This window comes from Heterodontus francisci, chromosome 13, assembly GCF_036365525.1.
Source record: "Heterodontus francisci isolate sHetFra1 chromosome 13, sHetFra1.hap1, whole genome shotgun sequence".
Taxonomy (NCBI): domain Eukaryota; kingdom Metazoa; phylum Chordata; class Chondrichthyes; order Heterodontiformes; family Heterodontidae; genus Heterodontus; species Heterodontus francisci.
This window is the reverse complement of record NC_090383.1, coordinates 114,861,423-114,885,046: the sequence shown is the minus strand read 5'-3', so window position 1 is coordinate 114,885,046 and position 23,624 is coordinate 114,861,423. Positions and strand designations below refer to the sequence as shown.

General features: G+C 45.0%; 1 protein-coding gene across 4 annotated transcripts in view; it reads left to right on the top strand.

The window, feature by feature from the left end:
• Nucleotides 1-299: 299 nt before the first annotated feature.
• Nucleotides 300-23,624, top strand: part of LOC137376152 (DNA-binding protein RFX6-like) — a 55,953-nt gene continuing 32,628 nt past the window's right edge. For 2 of the 4 annotated variants that reach the window (XM_068044172.1, XM_068044170.1), the window contains exons 1-13: nucleotides 300-492; nucleotides 4,446-4,569; nucleotides 6,323-6,384; nucleotides 7,796-7,873; nucleotides 11,352-11,379; nucleotides 12,684-12,788; nucleotides 15,217-15,294; nucleotides 17,259-17,372; nucleotides 18,404-18,453; nucleotides 18,560-18,660; nucleotides 20,701-20,759; nucleotides 20,858-21,008; nucleotides 21,590-21,684. In XM_068044172.1, the coding sequence (XP_067900273.1) occupies nucleotides 374-492; nucleotides 4,446-4,569; nucleotides 6,323-6,384; nucleotides 7,796-7,873; nucleotides 11,352-11,379; nucleotides 12,684-12,788; nucleotides 15,217-15,294; nucleotides 17,259-17,372; nucleotides 18,404-18,453; nucleotides 18,560-18,660; nucleotides 20,701-20,759; nucleotides 20,858-21,008; nucleotides 21,590-21,684 (1,164 nt within the window). In that variant the 5' untranslated portion in view covers nucleotides 300-373. Of the gene's footprint in view, nucleotides 493-4,445; nucleotides 4,570-6,322; nucleotides 6,385-7,795; nucleotides 7,874-9,713; nucleotides 9,826-11,351; nucleotides 11,380-12,683; nucleotides 12,789-15,216; nucleotides 15,295-17,258; nucleotides 17,373-18,403; nucleotides 18,454-18,559; nucleotides 18,661-20,700; nucleotides 20,760-20,857; nucleotides 21,009-21,589; nucleotides 21,685-23,624 lie in introns of those variants that run through there. The other 2 variants (XM_068044171.1, XM_068044173.1) reach the window with 2 other exon arrangements.

Genomic DNA, 23,624 nt, shown 5'->3' with positions numbered 1-23,624 from the left:
CGAACCACATCAAAAGGTTTTGGAGAGAAGACAGTGAGTCCCCTGTGTCAAAGATATGCAATTAACTATCTGGTTAAATGTTTAACCAGCCTAGGTCACATTGTGGGCATGGACACCTCAGAAGGAGAACTAAGTGTCAATCATCTAACACTGCACTGAGTGTATAATTGGATAACATTGTTATCTTGATGTTCACATGCCTCCTCTCTCCCTATCCACGGCCAAAAAATCTAAGCCTTCCCCCCATTCAATCCCATTATTACCAGAAATGTCTCCTTAAGGCAGGTAGCACAACACAGTGTAAATTTAATGGAGCACCTTATCCGTGGAAACAAATGTACCGTGAGGCTTGCTGACTTCCAGTGACGCTTTCATGGGCTTTCTGGCCCAGTGCTCCAGTTACCAGATAAGAAATTGTGTTTCACTGAAGTTTCGGCACCTTCTCCCATACAGACAGCCAGATATCGTACAAGATGCAGACCAGCTGGTCGGGTAAGGTGTCTTGTCTCTAAGAACAGTAATTTTCCTTTCAGCAAATATCAGAGCCATTCCGTGTTAAAGTGTGGCGCAGTTTCCTAGTTTAATTGTGATGCATTACAAGGGTGGAGAAAATGTTGAATGTTCGACCAGTCACCCAGCATGATTGGCAGCGATGTGAAGTGGATTTTCCCTTTGCAATGGCAGAAATTGTCGGCTGTTGTTCGGGTGTGAAATCATTGGAATTTAATTAAGCAAGGGAAGGTGTGAATGAGATGAAGCAATAGGGTGTCAGCTGTGGCTCAGTTGGTAGTACTCTCACCTCTGAGTCAGAAGTTGTGGGTTCATAGTCCCAAGACTTAAGCACAAAAATTGCCTCTCAGGTAGATGTAAACAATCCCATTGCACTATTTCGAAAAAGAGCAGGGGGAATCATCACTGTTGCCCTGGCCAACATTCATCCCTCAATCAACATCACAAAAGCTGATTAACTGATCATTATCACGTTGCTGTTTGTGGGAGCTTGCTGTGCGCAAATTGGCTGCCACATTTCCTACATTACAACAGTGACTACACTTCATTGGCTGTAAAGCGCTTTGAGACAGTCTGTGGTCGTGAAAGGTGCTATATAAATGCAGTTATCTTTTTTTTCCTTTTGCCATTGTTTTAGTTTGAAATCAAATGCGGTATAACTGAAAACAGTGTAAAGTTTAAACAGATTATCCAGAAAGGACCTGGTCTAACGAGGAGTCTACCCCTGAGAAGTTAATCTCCCTTTTCCTCTTTCAGATGTTGCCAGATCTTTGTAATTTTAAAATTGTTCACTTTTCTTCCATTCATGGCACTTTCTTTTTCCTCCTTTCTCCTGACTCGTGCAACTTTTTGAACCTAATTTTTTTTTTAAAAAGCTTTATCATTGTCATATGAGTGTCATTGTCACTTTGCTAAACATTTAACTGGTAAGTTCAGATGCTGGTGAGCTCTCTGCACTGATTACAAATAGCTGAGCACTCATCTCCATCTTGCCTGGCTGGAGCACAATGTGTAGCCAGCAGTAGAGCTTGAGTCTGCTAATGCTTCATTCTTCATTGCTCCATCTTTGCTCCATATCCCTTGACACCAAAACATAACAAAAAAAGTGTTGATCTCAGTCTTGAATTGATCCTGAGCATCCACAGCCTTTTGGGGGAGAGAATTCTTCAATTCTAATACCCTTGTGTGATAGAAGTACTTGCCGATTTCACTCCTAAATAATCTGACACAATTATGTCCCCCTGTTCTGAATTCTCCCACCAAGAGGTAATAATTTCTCTCTGTCTACCCTATCAAATCCTTTAATCATTTTAAACTCCTTGATTAGATCATCCCTTAAACATCTATACCCTAGGGAATACAAGCTAGGATCTTGTCTTCCATTTAACGTTTTAAGCCCTGTTATCATTGTGTTGAATCTGTGTTGCACACCCTCCGAAGCCAGTGCATTGAAAGGAAACAGTTTCTTGTGAAGACTGTCATCTGACAGAGCTACTGTTACATTTTACAGAGTACCCCGCCTCGGAGAAAGATTCCATTTCCTTCAAAGAGTCACCAAAAACGCACTGCCAGCTCTCAGCCACCCTGAAATGGTAATGAAAGAAACTGAACAACCAAATCCCCACAATATTCCTATTTTTGTATTGGTAATTAGCTAGCAACAGAATTATGGCTCTGAGGTTCGACTGCAGATTTTGCATTATCATAGTTGTCTACAAAGAAGGCTCAAGGCCAAGAGGTTTCTTCCATGGCTACACTGAAGCTCAGGAGAGACCTTAGTGAAGTCTCAGGGGCTTATTTTATCCAAAGAGTGAATAGAGGCGCTAAATGGATGATGTGCTAATAATACACATCTGTTTAAACATCTGGATTTAACAACAATTTGGCTCCTAATTGCTGATTGCCAGAACTTGTACTTACCCGGAGTTGTTAAACAGGCATCTGCAGGTTTAGCACTTTAGTGCTGATTAGACACAATTTTTGTAAAGCAGTATATGTGGGCTCTTCCCATCCACTCCCACTGAAGATGTGGAGTGCGCTAGCTGGCACAGAGTGGTAGGTTGCAGGATGCCTCAGGGAGTGAGGGAGAGGGTACACATATTCTCTGGAGGTCCTGATGGAGGAGGTCCAGAAGAGAAGGGGTGTCCTGTACCCTAAGGGGGCAGGATGCCAGCTCACCCTCATCACCCTCTCTCCTGCAACGCTCTGACGCCCCTCAAGCTCTCCTCTGATTTCTTGTCCAAACCAAGGGAGACCTCTAGCAAGATGACTATGACCAAACGTTCCCTTTCTCCTGGTGATTCCTGTAAGGTGTCCAATGAGGTAGAATTGCACAGCACTTACTCTTTTTAGTTGCAGTCCTTGGAGAATTCCCAGAATAAATGTTGCTTGAGTGTTGGTGAAGTCTTGACAAGGTCTCGCGTTGTGTTTCAGAGATCCTCTTTTATAGCTCCAGCAGCAAGTGAACATGAACAGTGAGTATCCCTTTCAGTAACACTTGAAACCACATTAACGCCTTGTTTACCTGCAAATAGCTGGTTGCTGTTTGAAGAGGGCAAAATGCCATGCAGCCTCTTTAATGAATGCTGGCAGGCATTTTAAGTGGCAATCAATCCCTTAACGAGCCTCCAAGCAGCTGTTACTAGAACTGGCTTCAACTCCTTTCCCAAGATGGTGTCTTCAATGAAATGCAGGCTAAACTGGGATTTCAGCTCAAGACTCCACCTTGGCCACCTCACAGAATCTTCAATCTTCAGTGTGCCGCCAAAAATCACCCCCTCAGGGTTTTAAATAATCTGAACCCCAATATACCTAACAGGAAAGGATTGACAAGCTTTCTCTTCAAAAACTAAGGCTGAGGGGTGACCTAATAAAGGTCTTTTAAAATTATGAAAGGTTTTGCTAGAGTAGATACAGAGTGAATGTTTCCACTTGTGGAACAGCAGAACTAGAGGCCATCAGTATAAGATAGTGACCAAGAAATCCAATAGGAAATTCAGAAGAAACGTCACCCAGAGAGTGGTGAGAATGTGGAACTCACTACCACAGAGAATGGTTGAAGTGAAGAGTTTAGAAGCATTTAAGGGGAAATTAAACAAGGATTTGAGGGAAAAGGTAATCGAGGATTACGCTAATCGATTTAGATGAGGAAAGATGGGAGGAGGCTTGAGTGGAGCATAAACACTGACATGGACTGGTTGGGCCAAATGGCCTGTTTCTGTGCCATTTATCCTATGTAATAAAGTGTTTGATGTGAGCCGACACTCAGTAACCACGGGCGTGGACTCACACTCAACACAGGAAAGCTGAACAGTGTTTATATTTCACTATGTATGTGGGAAGGACAGCTGGCACAGGGAGAAAGGGGAGATGCAGATTGTTGGCAAATTCACAAGGGAGCTGGATAATTGTTAGCCAAAAGAAGGGATTGAGGGACACAAGGGATAGAAGCCTAGAAGTTCGAGTCCTATTAGGGCAGGGAAATGGACCTAATCCAGGCAGGGAAAAGATGAATTTAGGGTGGAGCTTGTTTTCGCTAGATTTCCGTCTCATATCTCCCCAATTTACAATAACCTGACAGGTGCTTCGCCTGATTTCCCACCCTTGACGATGCTACAATTGAAGGCAGGATTGGAAGGATTGAAAATTACACCACTTCCACCCGAAGGCATACTTCATTCACGAGTACCACAGGTGGAAATTAAGGGATGAAAAAAAATCAGGCAGGATCTGCTAGGTGTGTGTGAAGTTCCCCACCAGATTTCCCTCACTGTGCTCCACAGAGGTGGTACTTAGAATACAGGGAATAAAGGCAGGATACCTGCCCCCTTCAGAATTAGGAACATCTGCTGTGTTGTTGCCTTCTAAACCTTTCTTCCTCCTTGATTGCTCTTCTTGTGAAATGTTAACAACACTTACACGTACTTTGCTACCAGGCTTCTGGACACCTACGAGTGGGTGGAGGGAATCTGCCTCCCCAGGTGTATGCTGTACACCCATTACCAGGACTTCTGTAAGAAGAGGGAATTCAAGTCCATCAGTGCAGCGAGCTTTGGCAAAGTGAGTACAAAATACTGGTTTCTAAACCCTCAAGGCCAAACAAGTGTTTGTCTACATAGGAACATAGAACATTATGACATAAGAAATAGGAGCAGGAGTAGGTCACATGACCCTTGGAGCCTGCTGTACCATTCAACAAGATCATTTTTAAAATTCATTCATGGGATGTGGGCATCACTGGCAAGGCCAGCATTTATTGCCCATCCCTAATTGCCCTTGAGAAAGAGATGGTGGTGAGCTGACTTCTTGAACCACTGCAGTCCATGGGAAGTAGGTACACCCACAGTGCTGTTAGGAAGGGAGTTCCAGGATTTTGACCCAGCTACAGTGAAGGAATGGTGATATAGTTCCAAGTCAGGATGGTGAGTGGCTTGGAGGGGAACTTGCAGGTGGTGGTGTTCCCATGCATTTCCTGCTCCCTGTCCTTCTGGGTGTTAGAGGTCGTGGGTTTGGAAGGTTCTGTCTAAGGAGCCTTGGTGCGTTGCTGCAGTGCATCTTGTAGATAGTACACACTGCTGTCACTGTGTGTTGGTGGTGGAGGGAGTGAATGTTTGAGGATGGGGTGCCAATCAAGCAGGCTGCTTTGTCCTGGATGGTGTCGAGCTTCTTGAGTGTTGTTGGAGCTGCACCTATCCAGGTGAGTGAAGAGTATTCCATCACACTCCTGACTTGTGCCTTGTAGATGGTGGACAGGCTTTGGGGAGTCAGGGTGTGAGTTACTCGCCACAGGATTCCTAGCCTCTGACCTGCTGTTTCAGCCACAGTATTTATATGGCTGCTCCAGTTCAGTTTCTGGTCAATTGTAACCCCCCCTCTCATGGCTGATCTTCTATCTCAACTTGCATATCCCTTAGTACCCAAAAATCTATCGACATCTGTCTTGAATATACTCAACAACTGAGCATCCACAGCTCTCTGGGCCACAGGATTCCAAAGATTCACAACCCTTTGAATGAAGAAATTTCTCCTCATCTCAGCCCTAAATGGCTAACTCCTTATTCTGAGACTGAGACCCCGTGTTCTAGATTCCCCAACCAGGGAAACCATTTTCACAGCATCTACCCTGTCCAGCCCCTTAAGAATTTTATATGTTGCAATTAGATCACCTCTCATTCTTTGAAACAGTGGGGAATATAGACCGAGTATACTCAATCTCTCCTCATGGGACAGTCCCCTCTTCCTAGGAACCAGTCTAGTGAGCATCGGTCCATGTGACCTCCTGGACTGGATTCTTGGGGGTGGGAGGGGTAGGTTCAGGTAGGAAGTGTCTCGTCTTCAGAACTGTTCTGATGAAGGGTCACTGACCTGAAACGTTAACTCTGCTTCTCTCTCCACAGATGCTGCCAGACCTGCTGAGTATTTCCGGCATTTCTTGTTTTTATTTCAGATTTCCAGCATCCGCAGTATTTTGCTTTTATATTAACGCAATATGACAGATTTACTTATTATTCATCTGATTGTGTTTATGGAATGTTGCACTACTGACAATGCAGCACTCCCTCAGTAATAAACTGGAACGTCAGCCTAGATTGCGTGTTTTAAGATATTTAGATGTTAAAGGAATTATTCACAGAAATACATTGACTATAAAAGACGGTATGGGGATAGGGCAGGAAAGTGGAGTTTTGGTAGATAATCAGCCATGATCTTCTTGAAAGGCTTGATGGGCCAAATGGCCTACTCCTGTTCCTATTTCTTATGTTCTTAACCAATTGATACCTTTCACTACAAACTGAGATCTCCTCATTTACAGCTGATAAGGCAACAATTTCCTAAACTGAAGACTAGGAGACTCGGCACCAGAGGTCAATCAAAGTAAGTACCTGAATTCTTTTGTACTCTTTAAGCCCATTCCTGTCAAGTACAGATGATCTTAAATATTCTGCCACTCTCAGGAATGCTGCAGATAGACCGTGCCTCAGAATATGGGACTTGAAAACTATGTCGTTCCCCATACGGCTCTTAAAGAGAGTCTCCATGCAACAGCCAAGTTGGAGACAAGTCAGAACCTCAACATGGGCGTGAATGAACCCCCAGACTCTTTTACTTCCACTTGCTGGCTTGGACTCCCTGCATTTGGACTCCTCTTGACAGTGTTGGTCATGCAATGAGCTCTTGGTTCTAAGCAGGTACCAAGTGTAGGTCAGACACTTCTCTGGAAGAAAAGAAGGAAATATTTGGCCTGTTGTTACTGTAGCTCTGAACTATTGACTCTTCAATCAGAACATTCTTCTTGAGTATCCAGGTGAGGGTTAACAACATGTTTCCCTGCCTGCTGAGAGGCCAATCATTTCCATATCATTGCCCATCTCTAGTTGCTGGTGGTGAAACACTGAGTCCATCTGGTGTAGGTACACCCACATTGCAGTTCGGAAGGGAGTTCCAGGATTTTGACCCAGCGATAGTGAAGGAACGGCGATATAGTTCCAAGTCAGGATGGTGTGTGACATGGAGGGGAACTTGCAGTTGGTGGTGTTCCCATGCACCTGCTGCCCTTGTCCTTCTAGGTGGTAGAGGCCGTAGGTTTGGAAGGTGCTGTCGAAGGAGCCTTGATGAGTTGCTGCAGTGCATCTTGTAGATGGTACACATTGCTGCCACTGTGCGTCGGTGGTGGAGGGAGTGGTTGCTTAAGATGGTGGATGGGGTGCTAATCTAATAGATTGCTTAGGGTTTAAGGGGTGTGGAGGAGCCACTAATTCAACATTAATTTTCCAATCTCAGTCAGAAAGGCCATATCGATGGGTGTGGAAAGTGGCAGCTGGTACTCATATGAGTTTGGTGCTAAGACGCCGTGTTGGGGCAGAATAAAGGGTGCTTTATCCTGCAGCTTACTGTGCTGTACTGGATCTGGGAGGGCTTGGCGTCGACACTGGGTGCCTCAATCAGGATATAAGGCAGTTGGCATGATCTAAGGTATCTTTGTTCAAAAAAGAGGGAATCTTGCACTTGAAAATAAAGCATGAACAAACCACAAAAGTATTTAGGCTGGGTAGAGTCACTGCTTTGTGGAATTCCTAAACTGATAGGTAGAGGTGGATATTAAATTGTGTGTACAATATGCTCCCCACACAGACTTATTGTACTTGCAGTGTACAATACAATTGATTTGCTGGACTGACAATGTACAGTCTTAAAGCTCTATCGAGATTCAGTGAGTGTAATACCATACACCAAATTGGACTGAGTATGACGGAATGCCATAAAGGGTTTGTTTTTCTGTTCTCAGGTATCATTATTATGGTATTGGAATTAAACAGACGTCCATTTATTATCAGTCAGTATACAGTGGATGCGGCCTAACAAGGTACAGTACTTACACACACTGTCAGGCACGACAATCCCAGCTATTGGTAGAATGCTGGCGAGAAAGATCAGTCGTGATCATATTGAATGGTGGAGCAGGCTCGAGGGGCCGAATGGTCTACTCCTGCTCCTATTTCTTACGTTCTTATGTTCCAATGTAAGGACGGCTGAAAGTGGATTTAAAAGGACAGTTGTTCTGATTCTAAAGAGGGAAGGAGGGATGGCACAGTGTGTGCCAGCCCTGTAGGGGGATGGGGCGAAAAACCGGTGGGTCTGGGGATTGAAAGTCTGGTTGATTTTAACTGAAGGGCTTCATTTGAAATTGGTTCCCTGCTCAAAGCTGATGGGAATTGCAAGACTGCAGAATTCCAGGTGCAGAGCGATCTTGGTGATCCAGTTCATGAGTCACAAAAAGTTACTGTGCAGGTACAGCAGGTAATAAAGAAGGCTAATGGAATATTATCCTTTATTATGAGAGGAATTGAAAATAAAAGTAAGGATGTTATGCTTCAGTTGTACAAGGCATTGGTGAGACCACATCTCGAATATTGTGCACAGTTTTGGTCTCCTTATTCAGGAAGGATATAAATGTGTTAGAGGCGGGTCAGAGGAGGTTTACCAGATTGATACCTGGAATGAGCGGGTTGTCTTATGAGGAAAGGTTGGACAGATTGGGCTTGTTTTCACTGGAGTTTACAAGAGTGAGGGGAGACTTGATTGAAGTATATAAGATCCTGAATGGTCTTGACAAGGTGGATGTGGAAAGGATGTTTCCTCTTGTGGGTGAGTCCAGAACTAGGGGGCACTGTTTTAAAATTAGGGGTCACCCTTATAGGACAGAGATGAGGAGAAATTTTTTCTCTCAGAGGGTTGTGAGACTTTGGAACTCTCTCTGACTCAGAAGGTGGTGGAGGCGGGGTCATGGAATATTTTTAAGGCGGAGGTAGATAGATTCTTGTTAGGCAAGGGAATCAAAGGTTATTGGGGGTAGATGGGATTGTGGAATTCGAAACAGAAACAGATCAGACAAGATCTTATTGAATGGTGGAGCAGACTCGAGGGGCTGAATGGCCTACTTCTGCTCCTAACTCGTATGCTTAGATGTATGTGAATCCCGTTCACCCATCACCTTTGTGCTCGCTCACTGATATTGGCTTCTGTTCCGGCAATGCTTCAATTTTAAAATTCTCACCCTTGTTTTTTAATTCCATCCCTGTCCTCACTTCTCTCTATCTCCCTAACCTCCTCCAGCCCTACAATCCTCTGAGATCTCTGCCCTCCTCCAATTCTGGCCTCTTGAGCAATGCCAGTTTTAATTGACGGCTGTGCCTTCGGCTCCCGAGGCCCGAAACTCCAGAATTCCTTCGCCAAACCTCTCTGCTTCTCTCTATTCCTTTAAGTTGCTCCTTCAAATCCACCTCTTCGACCAAGCTTTTGGTTACCTGTCCTAATATTTTCTATGTGGCTTGGTGTCAAATTTTCTGTGATAACTCTCTCCTGTGAAGTGCCTTGGAATGTTTTGCTACATCAAGGCTGCTATATAAATGCAAGCTGTTGTTGTTATTCTTGAATGATGTCGTGCAGCAGGCAAGAGTGGGAATTGAGGTGGGAGCTGGGGAGCGAAGGTAACAGGTCCTACCTTAAGGTAAGTGAGGGAGTAGGGAGGGAGCGGGAGGGCCGGGGCAAGAGAGGCCTGAGGATTTCTTCTGAAGAATTAAAGAAAAGATGAGTTTAACTCGCCCTCTACTGGCTGCTCTGCTGCATCCCACCAGAAGTCTCTGGCAGGTTTGACACAGGGGCAGGACCTCCCCCTAAAGGCCGGCAACCCAGCCCGAACCCGACAGGACCTGACGACATGTGTTGGGTCGGGTCAGGCCGGGTCGCAATTCCGGGTCCGGCATTCAGGCTCGGGTCAGGTCCGGCCGGGTCAGACACACTCTATCACAACCTCAGGTATGTGGCTCCAATGTTAATGTAATTTTTGGACCAGAAAGGTGGTTTTGTTACAGTTATTTTAAGCTTGTGCAGATCAGCAACAAAGTGAAAAACGGAAGGTAAGTTAACTGATGGTCGGGTCGGGTTGGGTCGGGTCGGAGCGGGCGCGGAAAAAAATGGAAGGACTCGGGCCGGGTCAGGCTCGGACGTGGTTCTGTTGGGCTCAGGTCGGGTTTAATTTGCAGATCCGAGCCGGCCTTTACCTCCCCACTCCGAGTCATCACACAAATCATATTGCTGAACTGATGGGGTCGTTGGGTCGAACGTTACACGTTCAATGGAGGCCCTCATTTGCCTGCAAGCCTTGGCCTACTTCAAAGTCACTGATGGTACTGGGGTGATGGTGGCGTAGTGGTAATGTCACTGGACTAGTAATTCAGAAGCCCAGGTTAATGCTTTGGGGACATGGGTTCAAATCCCACCACGGCAGCTGGTGGAATTTAAATTCAATTAATTAATAAAAATCTGGAATTGAAAGATAGTCTCAGTAATGGTACTAATCATTGATCGTTGTAAAAACCCACCTGGTTCACTAATGTCCTTTAGGGAAGCAAATCTGCCATCCTTACCTGGTCTGACCCACATGTGACTCCAGACCCACAGCAATGTGGTCGACTCTTAACTGCCCTCTGAAATGGTCTAGCAAGTTGTTGTCAAGGGCAATTAGGGATGGGCAACAAATGCTGGCTTTGCCCGCAACACCAACATCCTATTAAAAAAATAAAAGGGGGCTAGATGGAAGTGGCATGGCACATCACTGCTAAGTGGATAGCCTGATTTTAACCCCTTCACCCCTGGCCGGGGAGAGAGGGGAGTGGTTTGAACTTGCCCTGTGGCTGACACTACAGGTATCTCACCTGGAAGTCGGAGAGTGTTACAGACAGTAAATAATTACGAGTGTTAGGGAAAGAACTCCGTATGAAAAAACACGGCCACTATCTGGCTGAAGGTGTGTGTGTGTCACTCTGCTAACAGCGAACGGGAGACAAAAGATATCAACTGAAAATCAAACCACACTGTCTCAGAAACATCGACGATCACAAATTAGCAAAAAGAAATAGAAATGTTTAAAAAAAAGCAAATCCAGAACAAAAACGGCAAACACGGTGAATCCACAGGGAGGTCTTTCGGCTTCTGGAAGGGAAAAACAATGGGATTCATATTTAGGGTGGAATTCTCCATCCGACTGCGCCAGAACTTCTGTGTTTACTGCTAAACCTTCGCACCAGTAATACAACCTCAATTGAAGGCTAAAATCTGACCATTGAGACACTCTCAATGATTTGTGTGTTTTATTACAGAAAAAAATATAATCATTAGTTGATTATTTAAGCTGATGAAAGCCAACATTCCCCCATATTTGCCTGCACAGCACTCACTGCAGCACTCAGTGAAGCAATTTGAGATGTTTCGGGGATTCTATAAAGTGTGATTATTTTTTATTTTATTATATTTTTAACTGTGACCTTTCTTTTAATTTTAAGATTTTCGGGCACCAAGGTTAAAATGGAGGTAAGAAGAGGACAAATATGAATAGTTCAAAGCAAAATCAGGATGTTGAAAGAACTCTCTATATTGGGTTAAATCACTCCATCGAACTTTAAATAATGAGAAAGGAATTTCTTACTAACTTCTTTATTGAAGTAACCATGATAGTGATGATGCAATATTCTAAGTCATCCATCACAGCTTTAATGTAAGGGTCATTTTTGTAGGTTAAGGGTCTCAAGAGCATTGGAACTAAGGCAGGTAAACAAAGTTGAGTTCCAGATCAGCCATGATCTAATTGGATAGCAAAGCAGTCTCAAGGGGCTGAATGGCCTCCTCCTGTTCCTGTGTCGATCCTGCCATCTTGACCATAGCTGAGATCATCGCGTCAGCATGGTAGCAGTTAGATTAGATTAGATTAGAGATACAGCACTGAAACAGGCCCTTCGGCCCACCGAGTCTGTGCCGACCATCAACCACCCATTTATACTAATCCTACACTAATCCCATATTCCTACCAAACATCCCCACCTGTCCCTATATTTCCCTACCACCTACCTATACTAGTGACAATTTATAATGGCCAATTTACCTACCAACCTGCAAGTCTTTGGCATGTGGGAGGAAACCGGAGCACCCGGAGAAAACCCACGCAGACACAGGGAGAACTTGCAAACTCCACACAGGCAGTACCCGGAATTGAACCCGGGTCGCTGGAGCTGTGAGGCTGCAGTGCTAACCACTGCACCACTGTGCCGCCCCAGTTAAGCTGTGCCTAGTTTGAGTGCTAAACCGGTATCTCCTGTTTCACCGTTGTCACCTTTTCTTAATCTCTCTGTGCCACAAGCCATGCATGAACAAGAGGGCTGCCCAAGCAAACCTCATCAGTCTCCCCTTCACACCACTCAAGCTCCTAAACCCAAGGGGAAGTAAATCTGAAGACCATCTAGATTTAAGATTGTATAATGTAACTTTTTATGTGTCCAGCAGATAGAGCCTAAGCTTGGACGCTGTGGGTTCAAATCCCACTTTGGAGACTTAGGCACAAAATCTAGGCTGACACTCCAGTGCAGAACTGCAGGAGTGCCACACTCTCTGAGGTGCCACCTTTCAAATAAGGAGTTAAACTAAGGCCCCATCTGTCCTCTTGGGTAGACATAGAAGATCCCATGGCACTATTTCGATGCGCTTCCCGGCATCCTGACCAATATTTCAACCTAGATTAGCTGGTCATTATCATATTGCTACTTATGGGATGTTGCTGTGTGCAAATTGACTGTTACATTTCCTACATTACAACAGTGGCTACACATTTTGTTCTATTGTAGGGAGCTTGTAGAAAATACTCTTTAAGTTCCAAAATGGGCACGCTGTTACCAGAATTCCCAGATGCTGAAAACCTACTTCTGAGCGATGGGCTTGGACATGAGGAGGTAAAACAACCTTAACAGTTATAATGATGTGTCTGAATGGGTGAGAATGGGCACTGCACTGTCACTGAGGAGGTCAGTCTATATCTTGTGGGAGACGGGCAATAAACAGTGCTCATTATTTGAATAATTTATTCTGCATTTGTTAGACAAACAGTGTGGAGATATGAAGAAGAATGCACTGTGCTATATGCTCAATCCTCCTGTCACCCCAACATCATCTCACCCCATCAACATATCCTTCTATTCCTTTCTCCCTCATGTGTTTATCTAACCTTGCCTTAAATCCATCTGCTGGTGGGAGTTAAATTAAAAGCAGAAAATGCCGGAAATATTCAGCAAGCCTGGCAGCATCTGTGGAGAGAGAACAGAATTAACTGGCTGGTTTTTCGTTTGTGGGGCGGGACCCCACCGCCAGGAGCATTTCCGGGGCCCAATCCAGAAACAGGTCAGCGCCGGACAATTTTGTGTGGAAGGTGAATTACTGGCCAGAAAGCACGCTCACCATCCAATCAAGGACAGTGGACAGGTTCCTGACTCTGGACGGCCAATTTTTTTCCCTCCAAAAATATACTTTATTCATAAAAATAGATTACATAACAGTTCAAATTTGATGGTATTAAAATGCAAAACATCAGTTTGTTTCAATACACTACATGAGATGCCTCATTACAATTGCCTTTACAGGTTATATTTACAATGTACATTTACATTCCCTGTCAAACATTCTCTGGTGTATACAGCCTGAGGGGTTTTACACAGGTTCCAGCCCCTGGGTTCACTATGGCAGGAGGACCTTACACTGTGGTCTTTCCCCATTGAGCCTTTTCAGCGGCTGTCCCAAGTTTTAGTGCATCCCTCAGCACGTAGTCCTGGACCTTGGAATGTGCCAGTCTGCAACACTCAATCATTGACAGCTCCTTACACTGGAAAACCAGCAAGTTTCGGGCAGACCAAAGAACGTCTTTCACCGAATTGATGGTCCTCCAGCAGCAGTCGACATTATCTCGGTGTGTGTCCCTGGGAACAGCCCGTAGAATCCATCATTGCGGAGCTGCTTGGGGATGAACCTCGATAAAATCCACTGCATCTCTTTCCAGACCTGCTTTGCAAAGGCACATTCCAGAAGGAGGTGGGCAACGGTCTCTTCACCACCACACTCCAGCACAGAGAGAGTGGCAGCCTCACTGTCAGAGGTGGGAGCTGCCAATGCTGGAGGAGAGAGGTGGGGGGGGCTCCTCAAGATGGAGGCGCCCTCTCTACACTTCTCAAATTGATCAAATAAAAACTAGCCACAGCTGCCAGACCACCATTATGGAGGGGCAACCCCTCCACAGGACAGCCTGTGGGCACACCTGTAGCCATTTCTCAGTCATGTGACTGCAGAGGGGGATGGGATTTATGCAGCAAAATGGAGCACTGGCCCCCATGCCCATTCTGCCACCAGGAGGCCGCCTCCTATCATCAGCCGTGCTTCGGCCTCAGCTGGGGGCCCGACTGCCAACTGGAAAATTCCAGTTGCCATCAGGAGGGGAGCCCTTTAAGTGGCCTTCAAGTGGCTTCTTGCCCCTTGCAGGGGTCGGTGGGGGAGAGAGAAGGGGGGAGGGGGGGTAGCCATCGCCTCCCCCCACCAAACCAATCTCTTCAAGCATTGGCCAGCGGCGGGACCATGGTGGCAAACCGGCAGGTGATTTTGCAGGCCTGCTCACCTCTGGTCCCACCTCTGCAGTCATTCCAAAATCCAGCCTACCATTTCCGGTCGATGACTTTTTGTCCGAACTGAAACACGATCTCTGCTCATTTTTCCACAGGTGCAGCCTAACCTGATGAGCATTTCCAGCAGTTTCTGTTGTTATTTCAGATTTCGAATAGTTAATGGCTTTGCCACTGTTTTAGTCATATGGACTAGAACCAGAAAGCTGATTGACGATACAGCTTTATAACTCCTGTCTGTGAATCCAGTGTTCCGTCACGTTCATCTATATTATTGAATTTGGCTATCTGACGTGTCACTCTTAGCTCAGTTGGTCGCAGTCTTGCCTTTGAGTCAGCAGGCTGTGGATTTAAGTCCCACTCCAGAGACTTGAATACAAAACTCAAGGCTGGCACTGCGATGCTCTACTGAGAGAGTGCTGCACTGTCAGAGGTGCTGTCTTTCGGAATGGACATTGAGCCGAGGTCCCGCCTGCCCTTTCAGGTGGATGTAAAAGATCCCCTGGTACTATTTCAACGAAAAACTAGGCCATTCTGTCTGGTGTCCTGGCCAACAGAATACCTGATTATTGCTGTTGTGGGAGTTTGCTGCATGCAAAATGGCTCATGTGTTTCCTACATTGCAACAGTGACTGTACTTCATTGGCTGTAAAATGCATTGGGGATGTCCTGAGTTCATAAAAGGCGCCAGATAAATGCAAGTTCTTTCTTTCCTTAGGTAAATACCTTCCTTCTGATGTACCAAATACACTGTCAGAGGATCCTGGACACAGTCATTGCAGCCAGTTTTGATGAGGTGATTTTTTTTTACAGTTTCACTTGCCTTTAGCCCTCTCCAAACCAGTTAGAAGCCTCCTTCCTTCCCCACATTCTTCCTGTTCAGCATCAAAATGAGGAATTAATTGACCCTGAAATTCTGAAGCCTGCGACCCACCTTCAGAAATGTGGCGGGACTAGACCCCCATCTGAGCTATGGGCCCCGACAATCGGCAAGTCATGGGGTCAGCTCATTATATTAATGGGTGGGACAAGGACATGAATCCTGTCCACAATGGGTGAGAGGTGCCTGGAAGGCCCAAGGAATTGATGAGGACAGGGTGAGTGTTATACTACTCTTAAAGCAGGACCTGTGTACAGGAAGTTAGCACTCATGTTGCAATCGGAACCGGGGAGGGTGAAAAGGGCAGAAGGGAAGTGCTCACAGCAGTGAAACAGAGTGACATTTCAGTGCAGAAGTTCAAGAACTTTAAAGATTTTTATTGTTGTTTGATGATGATTGTGAGTGTTTTGTTTAAAGAATTCACTGGGTCGTTATTTTAACTCCATTTTGCAGTGCTCTTAGTGCACTGGAACAGAATTGGAGGCTCAGCTTTTCCAATACACTTTCAAACTTGAGACCTAGAGATAAGTGGACCCACATACCTCTGAGCCAGAAGGTTATGGGTTTGACCACACACTAGGACTTGAGCTTTTACAATTCTGTTTAAAAAGGGAAAGTTGAATTCCTAGTTAATACTGAAAGAATTACACCGCAAGATTTCACATTTTGAACAAACATCCTTACTGTACAAGAGATAATCAAAACAAAACACTACTAACTTTACTCTACAACTTGACAAATTTATATTTTAAACATAAAATCTTAACAGAACACTCCTGTTTAACTTTTACTTCTGCTCCAAGAGTTCCCCTATACTTTATAGGATCTTGGTGGCTTGTTCACCTCTCCTGGGACCAATCCAAAGTGTACCACCGCTCTTAAGAGTTCACTTCAATTCCTTAGTTTCTCAGCTATCTTCTGAGGTCTGAGATCACCTCCTGAATCTGGGTTTCCCCGCTTGAGCACGGGCCTGCCTCAAAACAGAAACACCCTTGGTTCCCAATGGCTTCTTTACTCCTGAGTCCAACTGACTTCCAAAAGCCAGCTACTTTTCCAAAAGCAAACTGCTTGTCCAAACACCAACAACTTGTCTGTCAGCAAGCACACAGCTCAAAATATCAACAGGCACCCCCTGTATCATCTCTCTCCATTGCCTGCTACACATGTGGGATGTCCCAGATAGCAATTGAAACTAATTGCCTGCAACTCCCAAAACATCTCTTTGATTCTGGTAGCTACATGAATAATTGATATTGCTAACAATTACAGAGCAATTTCTTCTAAACTTTCGGGTTCCAACTTCCCAACTAAACAAGCCCACCTGTGATTTTATCGCTCTCACCTCTCTAACTCTGTCTCTATAAGCACTCATAGAGAGATTTTTGAATTTTAAATATTGGGTGGCTGCAACCTTTTGAGATTCTTACAGCTTCACATTTAATTTCCCAAAACTAAAAGTGACCTCTAAAATATTAATACAAACCATGAACCGGGTGATTGTAAGAGAGCAGATAATTTAAAACTGACACTGCAGCGAAGTGAGACCTGCTTTATTGGCAGTGTCGTCTCTCAGATGAGATAAATTAAAGCCCTGTCTGCCTGCTCAGGCTAAATATTTCACAACCCTGTTCCAACGAGAATAGCAAGTTCTCCTGATGTTCTGGTCAACATTGCCAGGACTGGTCATTCGTAGGATCATCCTGTGTGCAAGGCAACTGCCGCACATGCCTCTGAAACAACAGAGAGTACACCTTACAAGTAATTCATTGGTTGTGAAGCATCTGAGGACGTGAAAGGCACTGTATAAATGCAAGTTCTTTTATTTCTGGTGCTAATTGGAATCCTGTGATAAGCTGCTGCTTTCCCTTCCAATTTCACAGGTTCCTCGCTTGCTGCTGCACTTTTGGCAAGGATTGCCAAATCACCTACACTCGCTGCTGAGTGCGGAACTCATTGTTGATACGGTCGGCCTTTACGATTCCATTCTGTACAAGGTAACCGAAGCCCAGCTGTATACTGCTGTGTTTTTGACATTCATTGAGCGTATTATATCAAACTGAGCTTTCATTCTAGTCTAGATATTGGAAAAGTATTAGTGCCTGAGAACGAAACAAAACTAAACTAACCGTTTTTGTGTTTGGTGGAAAACAAAGGGTGAAATTGTTGCGTCAGATATGTTGGCTGAATGTATCGATATATATTTAATTAATTCTTGGGATGTGGGCGTCACTGTTAAGGCTGGCATTTTATTGCCCATGCCTGGTTATGCTAGAGAGGTTTGTGCTGGTGAGCCTTCTTGAACTGCTGCAGTCCTTTTGGCTAAGTTGCTTCCATAGTGTATTTAAGTGGGCAAGTCCAGGATTTTGATCCGGTGACAATGAACAAATGACGACATATGGCAAAGTAGAGATGGTGTGTGATTCGGAGGGGAATTCGGAGGTAATGGTGTTCCCACGTACCTGCACTTGGTGACTGGCTGCAGTGCATCTTGTGCAAGCACGGTAGCAGAGGGAATTGCTCTGTACTGTGTTGATTATACACAACTGACATTTATTGGCAGGTGAAAATAACTAAATGACCTCTTTGGGACTGAGCAGTGTGGACAAATGGGCTTTCAATGGCTCGCACCTTTGAGCAGAAGCTGGTATGTCCTGTTCCGACTATTTCTTTAAATGGTCAGGGTGAAGTTCCCAGTTACCGATAGCCCAAGGTACCAAAACATCACTTGGGCTATTGAGGTTAAAGTGACAAGCTCCATCTTGAAAATGAATCCTGATGTCATGACTCCATCTTTAAATGGTGAATTAAATGAAGAACACAGCTTCTAAATAAACCCAACAGGTGAGTTGGCTGATGAAAGAGAAATCTTAAGTTAACACTTTTGAAAGGCGTTTTCACTCCAAATAGTAATTTTTTTTTAAACTTGAGTATTTTTTGCCAGAGAGTTTCTCACAGCCCAGGCTGGGCTTAATTCGGATTCTAGCAGTGGATCCAAAATATTCACCCATCATTTTATTTCTGACAGGCACTTATCGACGTCTTAATACCATCCTCAATGAAGGACTTACCAGAAGGGTAGGAATCAATTTAAGATCCTTGGGTAAAATTTATAAAGACAAAGGTTTAAATATTTTAACCTGGAGTGCAGGGGCAACTCTGCTATTAAGTATTTTACATCTAGTTTAACTGCAGAACTGAAGAACTTCACAAGACAACTACCGGGGTGGTTGGTGTATTGTCTGGATGGAGTCCCACCTGAAATTAAGAATAAAAAAGCACAAGGTAGAGTAACATTGAATAAATTCTGCTCATGTGTCCTCTCTCTCTCTCTATTATATCACCAGTCTGGGAATGGTTTTACCAAGGATCATATCCCAGCACGTAGGTTGACAGCTCCCTCACTCTGATATAAATTATATATTGTCTATCTATATTTCTTTATTCATTTATGGGATATAGGTGTCGCTGGCCAGGCCAGCATTTATTGCCCATCACTAATTGCCCTTGAGAAGGTGGTGGTGAGCTGCCTTCTTGAATACAAGTGAATGCCTTGCTCAGCCATTTCAGAGTCAACCACGTTGCTGTGGGTCTGGAATCACATTTAGGACAGAACTTTTCCTTCCCTAAAGGGTATTAGTGAACCAAATGGAATTTTAATGACAATCCAATAGTCACCATTACTGAGATTAGCTCTTTAATTCCTGATTTATTTAATTAATGTTACATTCACCAGCTGTGGTGGTGGGATTTGAACTCACATTTGTGACTTTTTAGACCACAGCTCTGGTAACGTACTAACTATGTTACCATATCCCCTATCGAGCTGCCTGTATACCGATATATCATCTATATCTATTGAGCTTGCTAATGTCATTCAAAACTAACTGAATGGGGCTTGAAAGCTTGTGCAGTAAATTTGAAATGACAGATTAACCTCTGCCTTTACAGGTATTTTGTCAGATATAATGCCCTGGAAATCCGATCCCACTGTGCACAACTCATTCCGTGTGCTGCTTGCCATATTGGATTGGGCTCCTCTGCAGGCCTTCAAGATGCACTTCAGAAGTGTTAAAAAGCCCATTAAAATATTTAAATAAAGGCCACATGCTTGTTGTGCAATTGGGTTGCCCCAGCGGCTGACTAGCCATGTGATAAACTTGCCCAGTGACTTGTGACGCTAATGGGCAGGAAGGACCTGTGAGCATTACTATTTAAAGGACGCATGCAGCACATACAGGTTAGTTGCTGGTTTGTCCCCGTAGGCTGATGGCTAACGTCTGGACATTTACTGGCCTATTGCCTGCCTCCTGTAACTGAGTTTTGACTATTGCAAACAAACTTTTGCTGGTAGAAGAACAGAAAATGCTGGAAACCTCTGGCAGCATCTGTGGGGAGGGAAACAAGAGTTAACGTTTCAGGTCTGTGACCTCCCGTCGGAACCAGTTGGTGCTGACAATGGCTTTCTCAGCAACTTCATCCCTCTGTCAATGAAGCTGTTGCCTTTAGGGCTTTCTGGCTCTGCGGGGGAGGGGTGGGGAGACAGGATTACCTTTGAGAGGTGCAAAGCTTATGCGTAAATACATGTGTCTAGATTTTCTAATTGGCATCACTTTAACAACAGCTTGCATTTATATAGCGCCTTTAATGTTATAATAACATATAAGACACTTCGCAGGAGCGATTATCAAACAAAATTTGACACTGAGCCACATGAAGAGATATTAGGTCAGGTGACCAAAAGCTTGATCAAATAGGTAGGTTTTGAGGAGTGTCTGAAAGGAGGAGAGAGAGGCGGAGAGATTTAGAGAAGGAATTCCAGAGCTGAAGACACAGTTACCAATGGATGAAAATCAGAGACGCGCAAGAGGCCAGAATTAGAGAAGCGCAGAGATCTCGGGAGGGTTTTGGGGCTGGAGGAGGTTACAGAGATAGGGTGATGGGAGACCATGGAGGGATTTGAAAACAAACCACTGGTGGCAACTAAGTTAAAATAAACAGGATACCGCCAGACAGGGAGTTAAAATAGACCAGGCCTCATGCGGAGAAGCCTGTGGGGGGGGGGGGGGGGGGAGGAGGGGACACCTGGCCTTGTCCCCACCCAGCTACTAATTAACGTTGATCCTATAATCTCGATTTTGAGATCCCTTTTTCAACCATTCTTTAAATAGTCACGATACAAAAACTCCTTTTTGAAAGTGATCTCATTGGTGAAACTTATTCTGCTTTAAGGGTACTTCTCTGGATGAGAGACTTTTGTTGACCTCAACTGTATAACTTGCCTTCTCCCCTGTCTGGGGCTGAGTGTTGTTTCTTGTATTCCAGTTGCCCGGACCACGCTAGGATTGATAAAGAGGCAGATCTCATTTCTCTACATTGCTCAGGTGAGAGGAACCAGTTAACTCCTCAGATTTAGCTCGCCTATCCTGTCCAGTTGTGGATAACTATTAATAATGACTTTTATTTTAACTCCTCTTCACAGACAGCGAGAGCAGTGTTATCAGACCAGAACCTTGTGGCCTGTATGCTGCGAGACTTACTGGTGTTAGATTTGAACATCGCATTCAATCAACTTCACATGGCGGCCGGGCCTCACGATAGCTTTGCTTTAGACAAATCATCAGTTCTCCAAGGTACATCGACAGTCTCAGGCCTGATAAGTAGTGGAGATCTATTTTGGCCATCTGACCTTAAGAACGAACCTTGATGAAGTGAATTGGGTTCAGGAGGTTTATTGTCTCAGGGACATAGGGCTTCTGTGGAAAAGAGATCACCGAAAGCAAAGTTATTTTGATTAGAGTGAGAGATGGAACGTTTCAGATCTTGAGCAGAATGCACATTGTTGATGCCAAGGAAGCCTTCTAAATGATCTGTACATGCATAGAACTAGAGGTCACAGGAATCACATTAAAAACGATTTTCAAAAAGGGGAGATCATTGTCAGTGGGGGAGGGGGGTGGTATCTATAGGCTTCACATTGCTACCAAAGAATTCAAGGCATGCACCTTGAAGATGGTTTATGCAGGTTAGGGCATTATGACTATTGCCACGGACTCACCTGAACACATTTGTGCTGTGTAACTCAGTGGCAACGCCTGTCATCTTAAATTTATACAGTAAGGCTGGAGCTGATGCTGATGATGTTCAGTGAATGCTAGAAACTGAGAGATCGTTCCGCGGTTAGTATCAGACAATTCTTCCCTTTAACTTGCAGGTGTTAAAGAGTTTGAGTTACTCCTGCAGAGGTCTGCGTCCATAGAGACCTTCATGGACTGGCTCGATAGCATTATGGAGAAATACGTCTCAAAGGTACAACACAAATAAACATTACCCAACTTCTCGAGTAACCGTGATAACTTTTCCTCGTAACCGAATTGTTAAATGCAATTAATTGCAGTACTGAGGGCGTGCTGCATTGTCGGAGGTGCCATCTGTCGGATGAGACCTGAACCTGAGACGCTGCCTTCTTGGGCGAACATAAAAGATCCCATGGCACTATTTCAAAGAAGGACAGGGGAATTCTCCCTGGTGTCCTGGCCCAATATTTATTCCAAGACCAGCACCACTATAAAACAGATTAGCTGGTCACTTAGCTCATTGTGGGAGCTTGCTGTGCGCAAATTGGCTGCCAAGTTTCCTACACTACAACAGTGACTACACTTTAAGAGTACTTAATTGACTGTGAAACACTTTGGGACAACCTGAAAGGTGCTATACAAATGCAAGTTCATTCTTTCTCATAGCCCATCATAAACTTGAAGGCCTCTATAAGGTGTCTCTTTAACCTTCTCAGCCCTAAGTGCATAAAGTCCTAACTTCAAAACTGTAACCCATCATGCCTGGTACATTGCACTTTCTTCTTCTGACAAAGGAAGATATATATAGCGTTCCAAACCACTACACAGACAATCAGCTACTTTGAAAGCTTTGTAATGTAGACAAACACAGTAGCCATTTGCACAAGACCCCCACAAACAGCCATGAGCCATGGTGCTGGTTGAGGGATAAAAATTGGCCTGGATAATGAGGGGAACTCCCCTGCTCTTCTCTGAATTGTGCCATGGGACCTTTTACATCCACCAGAATGGGCAGACAGTTTAACATCTCATTCGAAGGACAGCAGGCTGGATTTTTGATCCCTGGAGGAGGCGGGACCAGAGGAAGACCAGGCCACAAAATCAGAAATAGGTGCAGTGTACTGGCTTTCCAACACAGTCCCGCCTCCCATTAATTTTTGAATAGGCATCAGGACCTGGACGCCAGCAAGTCGGCCAAACGCGGCAGCTCAGCACCTGAGCGTGCAAATAAGGCAATCAACAGCCACTCACAGGGCTGGAAGTGATTTTTGTTCTCAGGACCTTGAAGGGTCGTGACACGTCCCCGAATAAGAGGCGACAGCCCAATGGGGAGCCAGTCACAGAGCAGGGTTCGTTTAGCTGAGGTGAATTAAAGGGCAATGGCTCATCGAGCTTCTCAGACAGAGGCACACAGTCATAGAGTGATACAGCACTGAAACAGGCCCTTCGGCTCACCAAGTCTGTGCTGACCAACAACCCACCCATTCATACTAATCCTACATTAATCCCATATTCCCACCTTCTATTAATTCTCCTACCACCTACCTACACTCGGGGCAATTTACAACGGCCAATTTACCTATCAATCTGCAAGTTTTTGGCTGTGGGAGGAAACCAGAGCACCCGGCCAAAACCCACGCGGTCACAGGGAGAACTTGCAAACTCCACACAGGCAGTACCCAGAATCGAACACGGGTCGCTGGAGCTGTGAGGCTGCGGTGCTAACCACTGCGCCACCCAGTGTTCAGTAAGTGTGTCAAAATAGCAGAAGTAACTCTGTAGATACTGGAGGACTTGGGGGGGTGGGGGGGAGTGACCCTACAGGGGGAATAGCAGAGGGTCCAGGCAGCCAAGACCTTGCTGCTGGAGGCAAGGGAGGACAAACGTGGCGCTGGGGATGAACCACTCGTATACGGGGATGGGCAGAGAGGATCAATTACAGACAATGGGGGGCGGAGGCACCTCCTCCCCGCCTCCACCATCTAATTGGGTGCCCAACATGCTCCCTGACCACTAATCGGCCTGCTCATTTAGAATCGTGTCACACGTCGACACAGCACGGGATTAGGACCCGGAAATGAGCATGACATTGGAGTCCTGACCCCAGAACACAAGCTCAACCCAGCACCTCCGGCAATGAAGCGCTCCCTCAGTACTACACTGGAGTGTTAG